This window comes from Aspergillus foveolatus, assembly GCF_047715535.1.
Source record: "Aspergillus foveolatus strain CBS 279.81 unplaced genomic scaffold BDW70scaffold_103, whole genome shotgun sequence".
Taxonomy (NCBI): domain Eukaryota; kingdom Fungi; phylum Ascomycota; class Eurotiomycetes; order Eurotiales; family Aspergillaceae; genus Aspergillus; species Aspergillus foveolatus.
Genome location: NW_027396167.1, coordinates 2,059 through 20,447, shown reverse-complemented (window position 1 = coordinate 20,447; position 18,389 = coordinate 2,059). Strand labels below are relative to the sequence as shown.

The window sequence follows — 18,389 nt, the reverse complement described above, 5'->3', positions numbered from 1 at the left end:
TCTTGCCCCAGAGAACCAATAGAAGCAATTGCTTCTCCTAATCATAATTCAGTTTCTCGTCGTCGCCATCTAAGTGCTCCGACGTCGGTCCAGAAAATATATTTGCGACGTCAGCCATCTCGGCCCCAAAGCAACTCAAACTCGACACAGTAATTTGCTACTGTGCAGACTATCACTCTATTCAGTTCAAGTTTTCATGACTTGTCTGGCTTTGTGCAAACGGTGCTCTATAAATAAGATGTAGACCGTGCACAAGACGCTCGGGACAACATTTATGCGGTCAGCTGTCGGGGCGCCTGGGGCAGCTACCCTGATCAGGCTGTTGATGCCTCACAAGTCAGGTGTCTGTCGTGACAATATGGCAAAATAGAGTTTAGAACAAGCATTCGTCCCCTTACAGAGAGCCTACCATAGATTGGAGTTTATTATAACCTTAGCACATTATACTCCTATTCTATTCTGCTGCTTGCTTTTGGTAGTTATCTAACAACTGCACCATTTTGTACAACCCTTAAACAATAATATGCACACGCTCCAGATTGGCCATATTATTTGTTTTTAATATCGTCTTTAATATTCAATGATAGGGTTAAGGATAATCAAGTAGTATATAGAGCTATTCGCATTATATAGCGGCTTTTCTGGACCTTGGGCATTTAAGGTAGTTCTTGGCCAATTTGTTACAGTAAGCCAAACGTAATATCAGCGAGACCTCTCTTGTTGCCATATCCCGTTCACCCCTTAGCTATGTATCGCGTCTAGAGCTACTTCCAAAGAAAATTAAGAGTGAGTGAACAGGCTCTCAGAAAAAAAAGCCACGGTAACACAGCTGAGAAAATCCTCTCCTTGTCCCAGTAACCACGATGTCACCATGAGCTATTTCGAGCTCAAAAATCAGTGAGTATGGAGCGTATTATGCCCTGTCTCTGACACTAGTCACAAGACCACTATGGCAATAAGCGTACAGTATCAATACATCCAAGCAATTTATGCGGAATGACTAATTCCGACAGTCAGCTGCGCCAAATCGTACAGCGAGGGCTTGCCGCGAAACATCAATAAGGTGATTGACGGACGGAGCATTCGTGATATCAAAAATGCTGATATCCAAGTCCATATGGCGGCGCCACCAACGACGAATTTCTATCTTTACCAGTGAATCAACCCCAAGACTGGACACCGACCAGCTCGGATCGAAGTCCTCCTCTGGAATAGAAAGTAGAGAGCAGAACATACGGATTATGGAAGTCCTGAGCACCTGCAGGCCCGCTTCAGTCTCGAACAAAGTGCTGTCCGCCGCCGCATTCGATAGGAACTCCCTTAGAGGCCCCTCAGCAGAGCCCTGGCAATTTCCTGACTGTGCCTTCATGTTCCGAGCAAGGCTCAGTCGGGCATCTTCTCGGATTCCTGGCTGGGTACTAATGTGATTTGGCACGAAGCCGATGTACAAATGTGTTGAGCAGTGGGCAGGTGGATTGGTATTGTTGACTGGGTACTGGTGGGTTATGGCAATATGCATCGAGTCAAGGAGGTCTTGAACGGCCAAAATGTGCGTCCCTTGCTCTCGGAACCTCTGGAGTACGAACGGAGTTCTGGCCACGAAGCCAACTTCATCCATGACCCCGAGATTAACGACTGCACAAGGATGTCCACAGGCGTGGCGATAGTGTGTAAAGGCATTAAGGAATGAATTGGCTGCTGCATAATTGGCCTGGCCGGGGTAGCCCCGAATGCCGGCAATAGAGCTCATGAGGACCAGAAACTCCAAATTGTGGTGCTTAAATACCTGGTGAATATTCCATGTTCCAGTCACTTTTGGAGCAACTGCAGTGTTCCAATCCATGTAACCCATCTCAAGCGTAGGACGGTCTTGCAAGACCATTGCGAACTGAAAAATGCCGCCAATAGGAGCAGGGCTGGAGCCCACAATACGCTGAACATCTTCCAGCTTGCTGACATCGCCATTAATGTGAGTGACGCTCGCACCTTGAGCCATGAGTTCCTTAAAGAAAGCTTGATTTAAAGCGTCCCCGGCTGAGCCTGAAAAGAAGACTAGATGGCGGGCTCCGTTCTCTACAAGCCACGTAGCGATCGGTCTTCCAATTCCACTAAGCCCGCCGATGAGAAGATAGGAGCGATCAGAAGATAGCTTCACTTGGGCATGAGCACGGCCAAGACTCAAGTCTTGGTGGTCGTTCGGGGCTCTGACGACGATTTTCCCAATTGATGTGGCCCCCTGCATATGCCGAAACGCCTTATGGGCATTTGCTGCATCGAACGTGTGAATGGGTTGGATGCTCTGAGTGGCACCTTCTCTGTAGAGAGCCACACAATCTTCGAGGAGGCTGGATATAACATGACAACCGTCAACAAAATACCTCTTATGGGCTAGTGTTTGTAAATCACCTACCGATGAGTAAGGTCAGGTCTTTCCTTAACAATCTGTGCCATGTCTACCCCGATGAATGACCGGTTCTGCAGGAACTCATTCATGCTTAGCCGAGCGTTTCCTAGAATATCGCGCTTGCCGACCTCCACCATACAACCATACTCGGCAACACATTGCCAGGATGCATGGAGAAGCTCCCCGGAGAGCGAATTGAGTACGATGTCTACGCCGCGCCCATCTGTCTGCTGCATAATAGCTGGTAGGAATGCTGCAGTTCTCGAAGTGAAAATGCGATGCGATGGTATGCCGTACGTCTTGATGAGGAAGGCGGCTTTTGTGTCGTTCCCTACCGTTGCATAAACCTGATTGCTAGTTATTACCGAACGCTGGACCGGGCAGACGGTGAAGTTTGAAAAGGGAGAAGTTTAAACATACTGTTGCACCGATATGCTTACAGATCTGTATTGCCGCCTGGCCAAGACCGCCCGACGCAGAATGAATTAAGACAGTCTTTGGATGGGTTAGTTTGTATGCTGCAGTAGTGCATTCTTCCCTATCTTACCTGGCCTCTTTCCACTCTTGCCATATTGATCAAGGAGTGAATAACTGTGCTAAAAACACAGGGCATAGTTGCGGCTTTGTCTAGAGGAAGATCATCCGGTAGCTTTATGCACCTTAGCTCAGTGGTTTGAATGGTCGACGCGAAACTGCCGCCATCAATGACGAGCATCACCCTGTCCCCGACTTGTAAATCGGACACCTTGTCACCGATTCCAGTGATGATACCTGCAGCCTCAATTCCCATGCTTCTTGGCGAATCATCCACGAACCCCATAGCAAGAAGCAAATCCTGATCTATGTTAGCAGGCATCGCATCAGGTTCGGCAGCAAATCGAAAAGGAAAGCCTCATCAACTCACTCTAAAATTCAAGCCCATGAAAATCGGCTTGACCTCAACCATGTTCAGCCGCAATTGCTGTGTCTTCATTTCCACCCAGTGGAGAGTATCGAGCAATCCGTATTTGCCTATAGAGAGGACTTTCGGCGCGTTAGGAAGAGGCACTGAACGCAGCTTCTCGCTCAAGGGCAAAGGTAGATATCTGGCCACGTATATTGTGCCATCCATAATGACATACTCGTAGTCGATGTGAGGGACTTGCAACTGTCCGCGAGACTGAAAACTGTCGAATACGCCGGCGATGGCATCGGAGACAGAGTTGTCGAACTGCGGAATTTCCAATGTGGCACAGTCAATGGACGTTTCTGTCCTGACTGTCCTAAAGAGGCCGAGGACCATGCCGTAACGTGGGTCTGTGCATTCGATCTGGGTTCTCCTGGTAACCCAGAGGGCACCGGTGCCACTAGCTTGTAAGCTCGAGAGATAAGTCCGGACACAAGTCCAGTCTTCAGAACTAAGGTCATGGAGTAATGGTCTTTTCGTCTCATACAAGAAAACGACGCCTTGCCCTACAGGCAGACGTTTGGCCCATCTCGCACCAGGAGACTACATAACCTTCGCTTTCAAACGAGCTCGCAACCTCTTTTTCAATGTTCCCCAGTGGGGGATCAAAAACAAGGGTCACAGACCTTGTATGTTTGATCTCGGCTTCCTTGGAAATTATGTGGGACATTTGCTGGAATGGCCTCTCGTCGTCGTGTACAACGATCTCAATACCGTTAAACCCACTATGCTTGAGTTCCTTGTTCCATCTCTCAGCCGACACATATGGACTTTCAATTCGTCCGTCATTTTGGCCAAGCCACCACCCAGGAAGAGAACCCTGATGTATGACGTTAGCTTAAGCATTGATGTGTGCGCGTTGCTATGCAACCTACCATTATATATGACTGCGCTATCAAATCTATCACGTCCAGACATCAGCCGATTAAGAAGAGTAAAATCAGAGGTAGGGACACACACCACCGCAAACTTCTTGTAGGAAGATACGACCACCTGGAGCCAGCAGTTTTCGAACATTCGAAAGCGTTTCACGTAATGATGGGGTTGCATGTAGGACCTGCGAAGCGAGTTAGAGTTGTATCTACAATAGCAATGACAACTACTGGTATCTTGAGCGGACTTAATATCGCAAGTAAGGGAAGCCCGCCCATATGTGAATGACACACTTACGTTGGCAGCAATAATTAGATCATATTCCCCGGGGTTAAACCCTTGCTCTACAGGATCACGACTGATATCCAGCGCCTGATACTCAATTCCCTCATAGCGTTCAAAATGTTTCATTGCAGCGGGGAAGAACCCTGGAGAAATATCGGTGAATGTATAGCTCCGGTATAGGCGGACGGCCTCTGGTAATGTTAGAGCTTCGAGGACGGCCGCAGTCATGCCACCCGTTCCTGCACCAACCTCCAAAATCCGGAGATATGGTCGCGATCGCCCATAAATGTTAAAGTAGTCCTTGAGCTCCACAGATTCTCGAATTGTCCGATATATGTTGGTCAAACACTCATCCTTAGAGAGAACCTCCAGCGCATGAAGCCGGCCGGCCAGAATATCCTCTAGATTGCCATAGATGGACAATATCGCTTGTGCGTAAGGAGAATTTGACGTACGCAGAACCTCGTCAGCAATCTCGCTTATCATTTTCTGCCGTGTCGATGGCTCAATGTCAACCCATTCTTTAGCTTCGGCAATAACAGGATACTCCCCTTTCTGGATCCTCTTTGTCTGTGAAGACAGCCAAGATCTGAACTTCTGCTGAGAGAACAATTCTTTCTTAACCTGTTTGGTTTGAGTCCTACGTGCGCTTTCAATAGTGCACAAGACAGCAAGCTTTTCCACCAGGAGCTTATCACTGCGGCGTGACTTGGATCGGATCAATCGTTCGTGCGGAGCAAAGTCAATAAGTGGACACCAGTTCGGGTCTACTGCGGCCAGTGCATCATTTTCTCCTAATTCTTCCCCAACCTCTGCTGGCTTCAGCCGTAGGCCGGAAATATGCAGAACAGACAACCCCATCCGCCGAGGCAGTTACAGCCCCGAGGACAGTGCCGCTTGCCGATTTAGTTGCACTTGCTTCAGCAAATTGGGGTTTTCCGCCCGACCCTCGGACATACACATCGCCAATGGCCTGTGGAATCAAGGCGCTCCCAATCTTGCGAGGGTTGCCGTGACATGCGGCCGCTGCGCAAAGGACCATGAGTTGATCAATGCCAGCTGGATGAGTATAGTAGAGACTTCCATATGGACTAGATTTTTCATGCATAGTTGCGGCCGCATGAGCGTTCACTGGATCTGCGCTGATATCTTTTAAGCATTGGAACCGTGGTCCATAATGCATTCCAATGTTCTTAATGCCGCGGTACCAAACAGGCGCAGGAACGATTCGTGGAAATGACCTCGTGCTCTGTCCCGAACCTGGGAGTTCCGAACCAGCCTGTGCTTCACCAGCAACGTGCTTGGTCCAGGAATTATCATTGCATGATGATATTGTAAAATTCCACCACGACGAATCCAACTCATCGGTGAGCCGCAGTGGCTTGAAGCTGGTTAGAAGCTCGGTCTCTCTTCCATCTTGTAGTATCAAACCCCGCTGGATAGAAAGGTTGCGTAATCTGAAGCTCGTGCCTGCAGTCAGTTGCCGAATAGCTTCTCCGGCCATGGCTATGTATGCGCTGCAGGGGAATATGATTTGGTCACCGATCTGGTGATCCCGCAGTCAGGACGTATCATCGAGACGCAAAATGTTTCGCCAAACCGGCTCCAGGTGGCCACACTCGTACACCCGAGACCCCAGCAGCTCATGGTTAGGGTATTGCCGTAGCCTCCATTCTTGGGTGACCCGGCTTTCGTCCCAATACTTAGTGGCGTGCTGCCAAGGGTACAGAGGAAGATCAGTCACAACACTTGTTCCACGGTATCCTTGGTTGACTGCTGCCAGATCCACCTCAATACCGAGCGAATGCAGTGAGCCGGCAAGACTCACTAAAGAGAGTATCTGGTTCTTATGGCGCGAGAGCGTGGGGAGGTATCGAATCTTTTCTTTGGCACACTTATTTCCGAGAATCTCCTGTACCGGCCCTGCTAGTGCTGGGTGCGGCCCAACTTCGATGATAGCACCAATAAGCTGAGTATCAAGCATTGAGTTGATGGCTGAAGAGAACAGAACTGGGGATTCAAGGTTCTCGCGCCAATATCGAGCGTCCATTTGACCTGCGCAGTGTATCACGGCCCCGGTTATGCTAGAATACAGGGGTATCGCTGGGACAGCGCTCTGGACATGGCTTTCGAGTAGAGCTTCATATTTAGGCCCGACAATCTTCATGTCTCCTAATTATTCAATGTTAGGGAAGTTTGCAAATCCATTGGGGGTTCACAATTCGGCTTACTGGAATGATACGCCATATCAACGCGCAGAAGCCGACAGAATGTGTCAGGCTTTTTGGCCTGGATTTGTTTAATGACACTTCTTAACCTGTCCTTATCACCAGATATTGTGACACTGTTAGGGCTATTCTCGCAGGCCAAGGTGACGTCCTTTGAAAGGTAGGAAGTAATGGCTTTACGGCTGAGCCCGACTGCAGCCATACCCCCGCGTTGATCGTGTCGTGATAGTTCTTGCGCCACTTGTCCCCTGTAATACGCAATTACGATGGCTGCCTCTGCAGTCAAAGCCCCAGCCGCGTAAGCAGCAGCGATCTCACCACTTGAATGACCAACCAAAGCACCAGGGCGGATCCTCCATTGTGCGAGCACATCTACAAGGCCTACTTGCAGCGCCGTGGTGAGAGTCTGCGAGAGCTCGACCGCGCTCGCCTGAGACCTGTTTTCGTAGTGTGAAATTTGATCTGTAACAGTTTATTTAGAGCTGCAAGGCGCAGAGACAGTATGGCTGTAGTGCCCTTCACGGAACTAACCTGCGATTGTCCATTTGGGTGCTTCCGGCAGAGCTTTTAGGGCATTATCCAGTCTGGCAATGCTCGCCCTGAATATAGCTGACCTGGCAAGAAGATCTCAGCCCATTGCGGCCCACTGCGCGCCCTGCCCGGTGAAAACAAAGGCCGATGTTTCATAGATTGTGCCGGCAGACTCTATACGGGACAGTGGAGATAATGTTCCATCCAGTACGACATAGTATGCTCTGAATTTGAAATGCTCTCTGCGCTCCGCAAGGGTAAATGCGACATCCTTTAGCCGCGCTGGATGGCTTTTTAGATAGTCCTCAAGCTGCTGCCCTTTTGTTTTGACGGCCTTGGGGGTGTGCGCTGAGAAAACTAGGACTTGCGCGTTCCCGACACTGTTGGTCTCCGCGTGGCGGCGCAGCATACGCGGTGCTGACTCGAGAATCGCCTTCGGAGGTAAGTCAGGGTGCTCGGAATGGCAAGTACAGGCAGGTACGAATGAGACTTACATGCGCGTTAACCCCCCCAATACCGAAAGAGTTAATACTTACTCTCTCTTCGCGGTCTACCGGCCTTCAATGAGATCCTGAGGTACCTGGAGGTGAGCAGCCTCGAAGGGAACTAACAGTCACCCATCAGTTAGTTGTCTGAATTCGCGGACGGTGTATGACCATACTTTTTGGATTGGCGATTTCAAAGTAGATGTTGGGAGGAATCCGCTTATGCTCAAGCGAAAGAGTTGCTTTGATAATGCTCGACAGTGCCGATGCACCCTCCGAGTGGCCGATGTTCGGTTTGACCTGGTATGACAACTTGATTTAGATTGACCTCTCATGAGATGTAGAGCATCAGTTGCAATCTTACCGAAGTAATCATCACACCTTTATGGCCGAAGACATTGGCAATTGCTTGTGCCTCCAGAGGATCTCCTGTGGCTGTGCCGGTGCCATGACATTCCACAAAAGCGGTTTGACAGAATTCAGATATACCGGCTCGAGCATATGCCTGCCTGATTAGTTGCTCATGGCTAAGGGGGTTTGGTGTTTTCATATCCGATGTTTTTCCGTCAAAATTAGTCGCAGTAGCTCGAACAATCGCGTGTACAGGGTCGCTTTTTTCGACAGCATCATCTAACTTTTTGAGAAATATTGCACTCACTGACTCACCTCTACCATATCCATCCGCAGCTGCGTCGAAGGTTTTTGATATACCTAAGGGTGAGAGCACCCCTTCTTGCGTCATTGCGATTGTCATCGTCGGCGAAATGATAAGATTAACACCAGCGACTATGGCTGCCCGACATTGACCGTCTGAAATAGCCTGGCAAGCCATATGTAAAGCAACCAACGAGGAGGAACAGGCGGTTTGGATTGTGACACTATATTTATGTCAGACGTAACCTTTACTGTTGCCTTGCGCGCTGCGCGATATACCTAGGACCTTTCAGATCATATGTGTAGGAGACGCGATTGGCGAGAGCGAAGTCCATTGTTGTGTTGACCTGGTTATCGCGGGGCCGTTGCAAATCCCTGGAGCTGATGTCAAGCCAGTTTTCACCAAGTGCCCCGACAAAGCATCCGATATCTTGACCTCGCCACTGGGTCTGCCCGGCATTCTCCATACATTCCCAGACAACTTCCAGTAGCATTCGCTGCTGTGGATCCATCATACCAGCTTCGTTCTCTGAGACCGAGAAGAATTCATGGTCGAAGCGTGCGATGTTCTCCTGCAGAAAATGGCCTTCACGGGTGCCGATGCACCCAGATCTGCCGGCAGGATGGTAGAAGCCATTAATATTATACCGATCCAGTGGCACCTCGATGCGACCACTTTTTTTACTGACCAGAAGGTCCCAAAACTGATCCGCAGTGCTGACAGACCCGGGGAGTCTCATAGCCATCCCGATGATAGCAACTCCTTTGCTCGTAGGCTGCGTGTTATTACTTCTCGCGCTACCCTTCGTTGGAGACGGTCTTTCGGGGCCATAGGCTTCGGCCAACCCAGGTCCTATACCGTGCTCACTTGTTAGTTCATAAAGAGCGTATCACGGCCTAAAATATTGAAGCAGCTTACTATTCTTGTTACCTTCCATGCTCGAATTGATGCGTAGCTACTCAATCGCTTGCTGCTAGTAGTAGGCAAGAATAATATCGGAATCTGATAAGCCTAAGAGTCTCCGACAGAGTTAGCTCCGACCACTCCAGAGGAAAGGGGTAACTGGCCAAATCTTATAAAACAAGAAAAATTTGCATTATTAATAAACCCGGCCTATCAGGGTTGGGGGGCTTTCACTTTAAAGTTGCAGAATATGATTTTAGTATGTGACATTGACAGCATCCGTTTTCAGTCTAGTATCTTTTCTCGGCTCTGCTTTTTCCCTAACTCTAAGTCTGTGCCAAGTGCGTCACGACTAATACATTCACAAAGAACCTTTCATAAGAGAATTTATTGACTTATTATATTTGTGAGATGTATAGTGTCGGTTGTCTGGTAAGATATGCCCCTAGATTATAAGTAGAGTGCTAATGCAGCGGCTGATAACATCCTGGATTTCTTGTTCACAGCTTAAATGTTTCGTTAATTGAGGCTCACTCAGTCAAAAATACGATGATGAGAGCGCGCTTTGCAGGAGGTTTGAAACACAAGTTCTATAAAACTAGACGCGTACATAAAGGGAATTGTGGAGGGACCAGCCCTGCTGTGTAGGAAATCTAACTCGGGCCAGGGCCAGAGAACGGGCAATGTGAGACAATTCCATGCACCCTCACAGTATGGCTCATTAATGCTGATATATCTTCCAACTGCCCCTTGAATATGCTGCCCTCAATATGAATGTCTTTCAGATATGATATGACATGGATGTCCACACAATAACGGAAGAATGACCCAGGAGTACCATAGTTCTTCATTCTCTTACTTTAGCATGCTGCAAAGATTTCCGAAACAATTGATGTAGATCATCAACTTCTTATCTTGACTTTCTATTCGTCAGGGTAGATCGACCTAGCCCTGTAGAGATACTTCTACCTCGTAAAGCCAATAATAGAGGAACAAATAGTGCGAATAATACAAGACTAAACCATGGGGATTAGGGTTCGGCTTTCAGCCACTGCCGTCACCTTACTTCTCTGCCCCCACAATCGACAACAGAAGAATAGGGGTAGTATGTTCATTAGAAGCCATGGGCACAACAGCTCCACGTAATCAGCGATGGATTCCACCATAGCTTAGACTCTACTGAAATGGAATTCACGGGTTTCATAGACATTTGATAACACGACCTCCTTCCCACATTAATTATGATTGGAACAAGAAATCAATAACGCCTTAGGCCATGGATCAAAACGCCTTGGTGAGCACATCATCATTTGAGACTGACGCTACGTGCATTATCCTTATAAGTATTCTCATTTGCAGTGACAGCAAGATTGGGCTATCACTGCATGGAAATGTCTCTGAAATCATTCTCTGGGTGTGGCACGTATAGGCACAATATGGCATAGTGGAAGGATCTTGATTGAACTCAAAGTATAACATTCAGCCTACTGCCTGCTTTATATCGGCGTCTTTGTAAAGCGTAATAACTAGATATCGTCCACCAATAACCCGGGAATAATGAAGTCTGATTGTCTCAATATAGCTGCATACAGTGGGTTAACTACAAGAGGAGTGATAAGCAATCTAGCCTAATAAGCAGCCAAAAGAGATATAACTTCTAGTTGTGGTCATAGTAGAAGTCTCTGCATAGAACTTTGAGAAGTCAGACTTTGTAGTTCTGATATACGAAAAGGGAGGTGCCATATATGATGATTGGTCATTTACTATACTGGAGCAAATATATCTGTGAATATCCACACTCTGGGTCCAATCTCTAGAGTATCACAATGGAATGAATCAAAAGGTTGCTTGTTTAAGTGAAGAACTAGGAGTGTTCGGCCCTGAGCCACCTACTATGACATACATAGCAAACGTCCAAAGACACTATTATTAATGTAGCTGAGGTTCCATGGCAGGCGCAGCGAACAGAGGCACCTTGCATCTCCAGATCTCCTAGCAAGATCCAACATAATCACATAGCACCCACATAATGCATTAGCAGCATCAATAACACGTTCTGTTCGAAGAAAGCATCTTTTCCAGGTTTAATTATGGTTTTCCAATAACTCTATTAATTGAAAATTGCATATTTTTCGTGGATTCTAGCTGACAAATCTGGATAATTTGATCGTTTGCAACATGTACATTACCAAACATCAGAAATAGACCAGCAATACTGTCGTCCCGTGGTAGAGAAATCTGTATTTTGCAAATAGAGAGATTCACATAGCTAAACTTCACAAGTCCAGTATCCATGTTATGGCAGGACCATGTCATAATCTAAGAGGCTATGACAGAATTTGATTATATCCCTCGCCATTTCAGCTGTGATGCCTGACATTCTTATGATGCGCCTAATTGCATGGCAGTTGTCATATAAAGCATTAATAGACACATTTTTATTTGTAGAATATATTTATTTGATTGGAAAAGAGAAAAAAAAGGTCCCAATTGTAACGGGCGTAGGTAATATTGTTTTCAACTAGCTGTCCTGTATTCACGAATATCACAAGCTTAGAGAGAGAAACAAGAGAAAGAAGCGCAGATACAGGGTTCCCGGAATCTGGTGTCACCACATATACTCTTTTGATTGTTTCAGTAACCCTAAATTTAAACGACACTAAGCCCTTTCAGGAACCCAATGGAATATCTATTATCGTTTACGGTATTCTATTATACGTGACAGGGACATAACCAGTGTGTATTTGGGGCCTAAGTCCATGTGCCAGCCTGGAGTCATGTGCCTGCCTGAAATTCTTCACTTCAGCAGGAACCCTGGCTGTTGACCACCGTTGCTGTGCAACTCCGCGATGGCTCCAAACCTAGCTCAATCAACACTGGATCTCATCCATGATATGTTGGACAGCGGAGAACTCACCACTTCCCAGATGGCAGAAGCCGCTGGATGTAGTAAACGCGCCATCGTCAGACTCCGTTCAAACCTTCAACTCTTCGGTAGCATGAAGGCGCCTAGAATAAAGGGGGTTCGACCACGAAAAATCACTCCGGTGATGTTAGAAGCCCTCTGTGATCATCTTCTTGAAAAGCCTGATTTATACCTAGATGAAATGGAACTATTCTTGTTGGATGAATTCGGACTGGCTGTGCCAAAGTCCACCATCAGTGACGCACTTCATCGAATCGGGTGGTCAAAAAAGGTTGCCCGCCAACAAGCAAAAGAACGGATCGCTGATTTAAGAGATGAAAACACGCACTTCATTTCAGACTTTTCCTCATACCACTTGGTCTATGTTGACGAGTCTGGATGTGATAAACGAATAGGCTCTCGAAGGACCGGGTGGTCCCCAAATAGTACCACCCCGGTCCAAGTATCTAAATTCCAGCGCGATCAACGCTATCAAATACTTCCGGCTTACTCCCAAGACGGAATCATGCTCGCTCGTATATTCCAAGGCTCAACCGATGTGTTATTCTTTGAAGACTTTATTCAAGAACTTCTTCAGCACTGCGGAAGATGGCCCGAACCTAGGTCTATTCTGATAATGGACAACGCATCCTTCCATCATTCTGAACGGATTGAGCAAATATGCTTACAAAAGGTTGTTAACCTAGTCCACTTACCGCCTTACTCACCAGATCTGAATCCTATCGAGGAGTTTTTTTCTGAGCTAAAAGCCTTCATTCGGCGGCATTGGCAGTCATATGAGACCAATCTGGGACAAGGATTTGAAGCATTCCTAGAGTGGTGTACTGATACAGTCGGGGCACTTTCAGCATGCGGGATTGACTATTGAATATCCTCAGGTCGACACTGTAAGTTGCGTTGTTTGTTATGATAGTTGCTGACCATTAACATCCTCACAGGCCACTCAGTGCCTAACCTAATAATCCCAATGTTTTGGATCCTGGCACTGTGGGTTTAAGAAACTAAGTTCATTAAGGAGCTTAGCATTATTGAGCATGAAGGGCTATGAACTGGTGCCTTTCCCGTCATGGCACAGATTTGGCTGAAACCGCATATATATATGTATATATACTGTTCAGGATGCGGCAAGATATTTTATGGCTCGGACGAGAATCATGTCGGGACAACGAAGATATTTGACTATATTACTGGCTAATCGACATATATAATTTAGCTGAAACACTTTTATCTTGCAAAGAGCACGTCTCCAAGGGAGTTCAGAACTCAGCGGCAGGCTAAAGTTTATACCCTTTGACCCATTCAATCTCACTGACAAACCTGCGAGCGACGCCAACTTTTACATCGACTTGGACAAAACAGTCCGGGATTTGATCATAGTAGATTTGTTTTAAGTCAAGGCAATTTTCCAATGTCACGTCGCGCGCCTTTCTAATATTTTCCTTAAAAGCATCAGTCCTCACCCGGGAGAGTTGCCAAGCGGTGTAGTCCTCCACTGCGACTTCAGGGGGCCCGGGAATCTCGAGAACAGAGGCTTTCAGCGGTCCGCATTCGTTGCCAGACAGTGGGGACATTGACACTGGCTGAGGTTGCTGTGTAGGAAGCACATTAATGCTGATAGGGAATGTACCTGCAGGATGCTCCGGAGCCTTGGGTTGCTTCTCAAGTCGTTGTTGCTCCTCTGCATAGAGTTGTTCTCGAATACTCTCAGGAACATCATCGTGTGTTTCTATGATACCATCTTCTTTCTCCACGAAACGAACGAGCTTTTTCAGGTGATGGGTCCGTAGTTTATAGTGCTTTTTCCCAACCGGGTCTTGCCAACAATACTGGGAATCCAGGCAACATGGTGAACCAGGACACCGCATTATCCTGTAGACATCTCACCAGGCTGAAGGCTGACCAGAAAAGTTTTCAGCATCAATTTCAGCCTCTCGTGCGTTAAGCATTCTCCGGGTTACTGATAACTGCCCTCTGTTATTGGCTCCTGACAAACTCTCGTCGGAGTCTAAGTGATTGATAGAGATACAAAGCTAAGCTTCTTGCCCTGATGGAACAAGGTTTCCCACAAGCCGAGCTGAGTTTTAATAGCTGTCCAGTCAATGTCAGTTTTTTTGAACCGCTTAGTAAGGTCACGCTGTGAGCAATCATTTACAGACACCACAACCGTGGTGTCATCTAGCCTCACCCGTCGGTTATGAGCTACTTTCCGACGAAGTATAGTTTCGGCTTTTTGCCGTATATCCTGCCAGTACAAATCAGGATCCAAAGCCAGGTCTTGTTCGGTATCCTTGGCCACCACACGGTTGTTCAGGGTTACCCTCCGCTCAATAGTATAGTGGATAGAGGATTGATGCTCTTCATTATCTGTCGCCGAGTAATCCCACTCAGTATCCCGGAATATATCTGCCCCAACAGGTGGAATACGATGTGGAGGAGTAGACCTGTCGTCGTCGTGATTGGGGGGAGGGCTATATCCGAGTGGCGTTCGTTCCCGGCCAAGGTAACTGGGGGCGGGGGCATACGAAGGGGTGCATTCCCAGGTGTGAGGATAGCGGGACTGGGAAGCATAATCACCCAAGGGACTTGCTGCTTCCTCAAGGCAATATATACCACCAATGAGCCTGGTAGCGTGAAAAGCTTGACTGTTAGCCAGGAAAAATGGGTCTTCCATCTTGTTTGTGAGTAAGGATCAAGGGGGCTGCTGCTAACAGGCTGTATAGTACAAGTAGCATGGCTATATGGATTACACTGCCCATACTGGTTGTTGTGGATGGTAAAAACGTGACGTGTTGATAGGGACGCTTGAGGATCCAGGTATATTGGTGTTGATATGTCAGAAACTGGAACTGTTTTCTTGTTTATCTAGTTTGCATGGAGCATTCCAGAATCCCGGCACGGGCTGATGATAGCCCGGTGGCTCCAGGTACCTGAGGCGGCCTTTATCGCATTTGCGCAGCCGAATAAGCTGATTAAAACCACTTCACGACTATTCCTATGAAAAGAAAGCATAAATTCCAGCCCACATTACCAGTGTCCATTATGTCTAGGAGGAAGTGGTAATGAAAATGTGGCTGGTCAATGCAGGTCACTATACCCTGTCAGCTGCGCCAGGCCAAAGGGCGGGGTAGTTATTCATGCCAGACAAAGGACACCTCAGCCTTACCGCTGTTACTGTAGTCTAATAACTCTCAGCTCTGCATCCCACTCAATCTTCAAGTCCTGAATCTACCTTTTCATATTCTGCCGAACTGGTGGCCTGGTAGATATGACTTTTCGAAACCGATTTCGTGTTCATAATCCATTTAACAGACGCAAGAATACAGGAAATGCGGTCGCTCGAACAGAAATACTAGAGGACCAGGGAGGCACTATCCATAGTCCACAGCTGGCTTCTTGCGGCGCATCTAGCACTCAGCCGAATCTGTCAAGACAGTCTTTGACTCCAAAAGATCTGTGGTCAGCCGCCTATGATCAGCTAAGCGATGAGGAACGGAAGATCTTGTCAACCGTGCAGGATCCTACAACGCTGAATGATTTAGAGAGCCCTCCCACGATAGCTCTCCTTATCAGCAAAGTTATTCATTTGACTGAAAAGCAATACGAGAATTTCCAGCAAAAAGCAGATAGAAGGCTTCGAGAATCCTCTCACAAAGTCATCAACGCGGCTCTGTCATTCAAAGACATTATCGGTACAGTTGTGGCTTCAGACCCTACTCATCATGCAGCCAGTGCTTGGGCGATTGTGTCTCTTGGGTTGACAGTATGTAAACTGTTCCAGATATCCAGTACAGCAGCTAACTTGTAACTGTATAAACTAGATTACCCAGAACTATTACAATCTACGGAGTGCAATATTTGAGTCATTAGAATATCTAGCAGATGTTCTCGCGCAGTGTGCTCATATTGAAGGCAGAATCTACAACAGCAGCAATGACAAGATAAAGGGTGACTTAGGGAATGCTATAATAAGACTATACAGAGCTATCCTGCACTATACAGCACAGATACGAATAGCTCAAGACCCTAGCATGGGAAGGAAGCTGCTGAACTATGTTACTGCTATTACCGAGCATCCACTTTCCGAGTTCAAGGCCTCAGTTGAGAAGGAAAGGGATAACATCTCCAGGTGGATTGGACTAGTACAATATCTACATCACGAGGAAAAATCAAAGGAAATCCTAGACCGGGTTAATGAGCTGCTTGAATTCTCGAAGCGCCTTGGTCAACAGTTCAACCTGGTGAACCTGACAATTGCGAAAGGTGCATTTTATGACTCATATGTCAATCAGCACGAGGGTTTCTGCTTTCCAGGGACTCGTGCCGGGCTCCATTCGCAAATCACTGAGTGGGCCAAGTCATCAGACAGCAAACACATATTTTGGTTAAACGGCATGGCAGGGACAGGCAAATCCACCATTGCTAGGACGGTCGCGCAAACATTCAGAGAAAATCAACAACTCGGTGCCACTTTTTTTTTCAAGAAAGGAGAAGCAGACCGTGGCGATGCAAAGTACCTAATCCCGACTATAACAAAACAGCTGGTTACCAGACAACGACAGCTGGCTCCTGGCGTCTCGAAGGCAATTAAGGATGATCCTGATATTGCAGCAAAATCCCTTAAGGAACAATTTAATAGGCTCCTTCTCCAACCACTTCAGAGCTTGGATTCAAGCCATTCGTTGACCACTGTTATTGTGATTGACGCTTTAGACGAATGCGAGGGAAGGGATATACCTGTCATACTTGACCTCCTCCCGCAGCTACAGAAGTCCAAGGTGTTGCGTGTCCGGATATTCCTAACAAGCCGGCCTGAACTTCCAGTCCGTCTGGGTTTCAAAAAAAGTGATCATCACCAAGATCTGGACCTGCATGAACTTCCTAATCCAGTAATCGAGCATGATATTCGCATCTTTCTCAAAGAAAGGTTTTCCATGATTAGAAAGAGCCGGGAAATGGCTGATGACTGGCCAGGGAATGATACTCTCAATGCTCTTGTCAAGATGGCAGTTCCATTATTTATCTTTGCAGCCACTGCATGTCGCTTTATTGAAGAAGGCAGACATCCAGAAAAGCGTCTTAAAGAGCTTCTGGAGGCTCAAGCAGCTACATCTGGATCGCAGATGGATAAAATTTACCAGCCAATTTTGAATCAGCTCCTCACAGATAATGATCAGGAATCCCACGAGCTTCTGCAGGAATTTCAGGACATTGTTGGTGTTATCATCATGCTTGCTACCCCTCTCTCAGTCGAGTCACTGACACGGCTTCTTCATCTGCCTAAGCGAACCATCAGTGAAATACTAGATCCGCTACACTCGGTTCTCAATATCTCCTGTAATTCGGAAGCTCCAGTCCGCATCCTGCACTTATCCTTTCGGGAATACCTCCTGACAACAAAAAGCAAATTCTATATTGATGAGCAAGAAACACACAGGAAGATAGGACTGCATTGTCTACGCATTATGAAAGACCGCCTTAAACGCAATATCTGCGACTTGTCAAGCTACGCGACAGAGAAGGATGATATCAACAGCCAGATTATTGATCAGCATCTCTCAACCGATCTGCAATACTCCTGTCGGTACTGGGTACATCATCTTCAGCAGAGCAGATGTGGTATTTCTGAGTTTCCAGTCCTTCCATTTTTAAAGACCAATTTCCTTCATTGGTTGGAGGCATTGAGCCTGATGGGCGTGCTATCTGAAGCCGTTGAAATGATGGGTATGCTCCAGACAGTGATGACGGTAAGTCTGTCTACTCTTTGATGAAAGTCAGTACTAACACTTTCAGAAGGATACAGATCCTGAAATATCACAATTTTTATGTGACGGGATGCGATTCATCCTTAGAAATACTACCATTGCTAGTTCTGCTCCACTGCAGCTTTATTATTCTGGACTGATATTTTCACCTGAACAAAGTGTTGTGCGAAGGACATATAGTGGAAATATCCCGAACTGGATATGTCCATTACCACAAGTAGAAGCCACATGGGGCCCTAGCCTGCAGACGCTCACGGGCCATTCACATCCAGTTCTGTCAGTGACCTTCTCTTCTGATGGATCAGCCCTGGCCTCGGGCTCGTGGGACCACACCATCAAGCTCTGGGATGTTAAGACCGGCAAAGAGCTGCAGACGCTCACGGGCCATTCA

General features: G+C 47.1%; 2 protein-coding genes across 2 annotated transcripts; one reads left to right on the top strand and one right to left on the bottom strand.

Moving 5' to 3' along the window:
- Positions 1-1,000: 1,000 nt before the first annotated feature.
- Positions 1,001-9,344, bottom strand: BDW70DRAFT_164330 (type I polyketide synthase; the record flags this gene model as incomplete). The annotated part of the gene is made up of 19 exons (XM_073741454.1): positions 1,001-2,345; positions 2,411-2,751; positions 2,825-2,899; positions 2,952-3,239; positions 3,309-3,750; positions 3,887-4,170; positions 4,226-4,251; positions 4,311-4,407; positions 4,521-5,327; positions 5,386-6,054; positions 6,109-6,680; positions 6,740-7,198; positions 7,268-7,350; positions 7,384-7,700; positions 7,848-7,873; positions 7,929-8,052; positions 8,117-8,630; positions 8,686-9,259; positions 9,326-9,344. 19 exons carry the CDS (start codon positions 9,342-9,344, stop codon positions 1,001-1,003), a joined length of 7,062 nt encoding a protein of 2,353 aa, XP_073591404.1.
- A 6,157-nt stretch (positions 9,345-15,501) lies between these two features.
- On the top strand, positions 15,502-18,043 carry BDW70DRAFT_164328 (uncharacterized protein; the record flags this gene model as incomplete). Its single annotated transcript, XM_073741453.1, has 3 exons — positions 15,502-15,996; positions 16,055-17,957; positions 18,027-18,043. 3 exons carry the CDS (start codon positions 15,502-15,504, stop codon positions 18,041-18,043), a joined length of 2,415 nt encoding a protein of 804 aa, XP_073591403.1.
- Between the last annotated feature and the right edge of the window lie 346 nt (positions 18,044-18,389).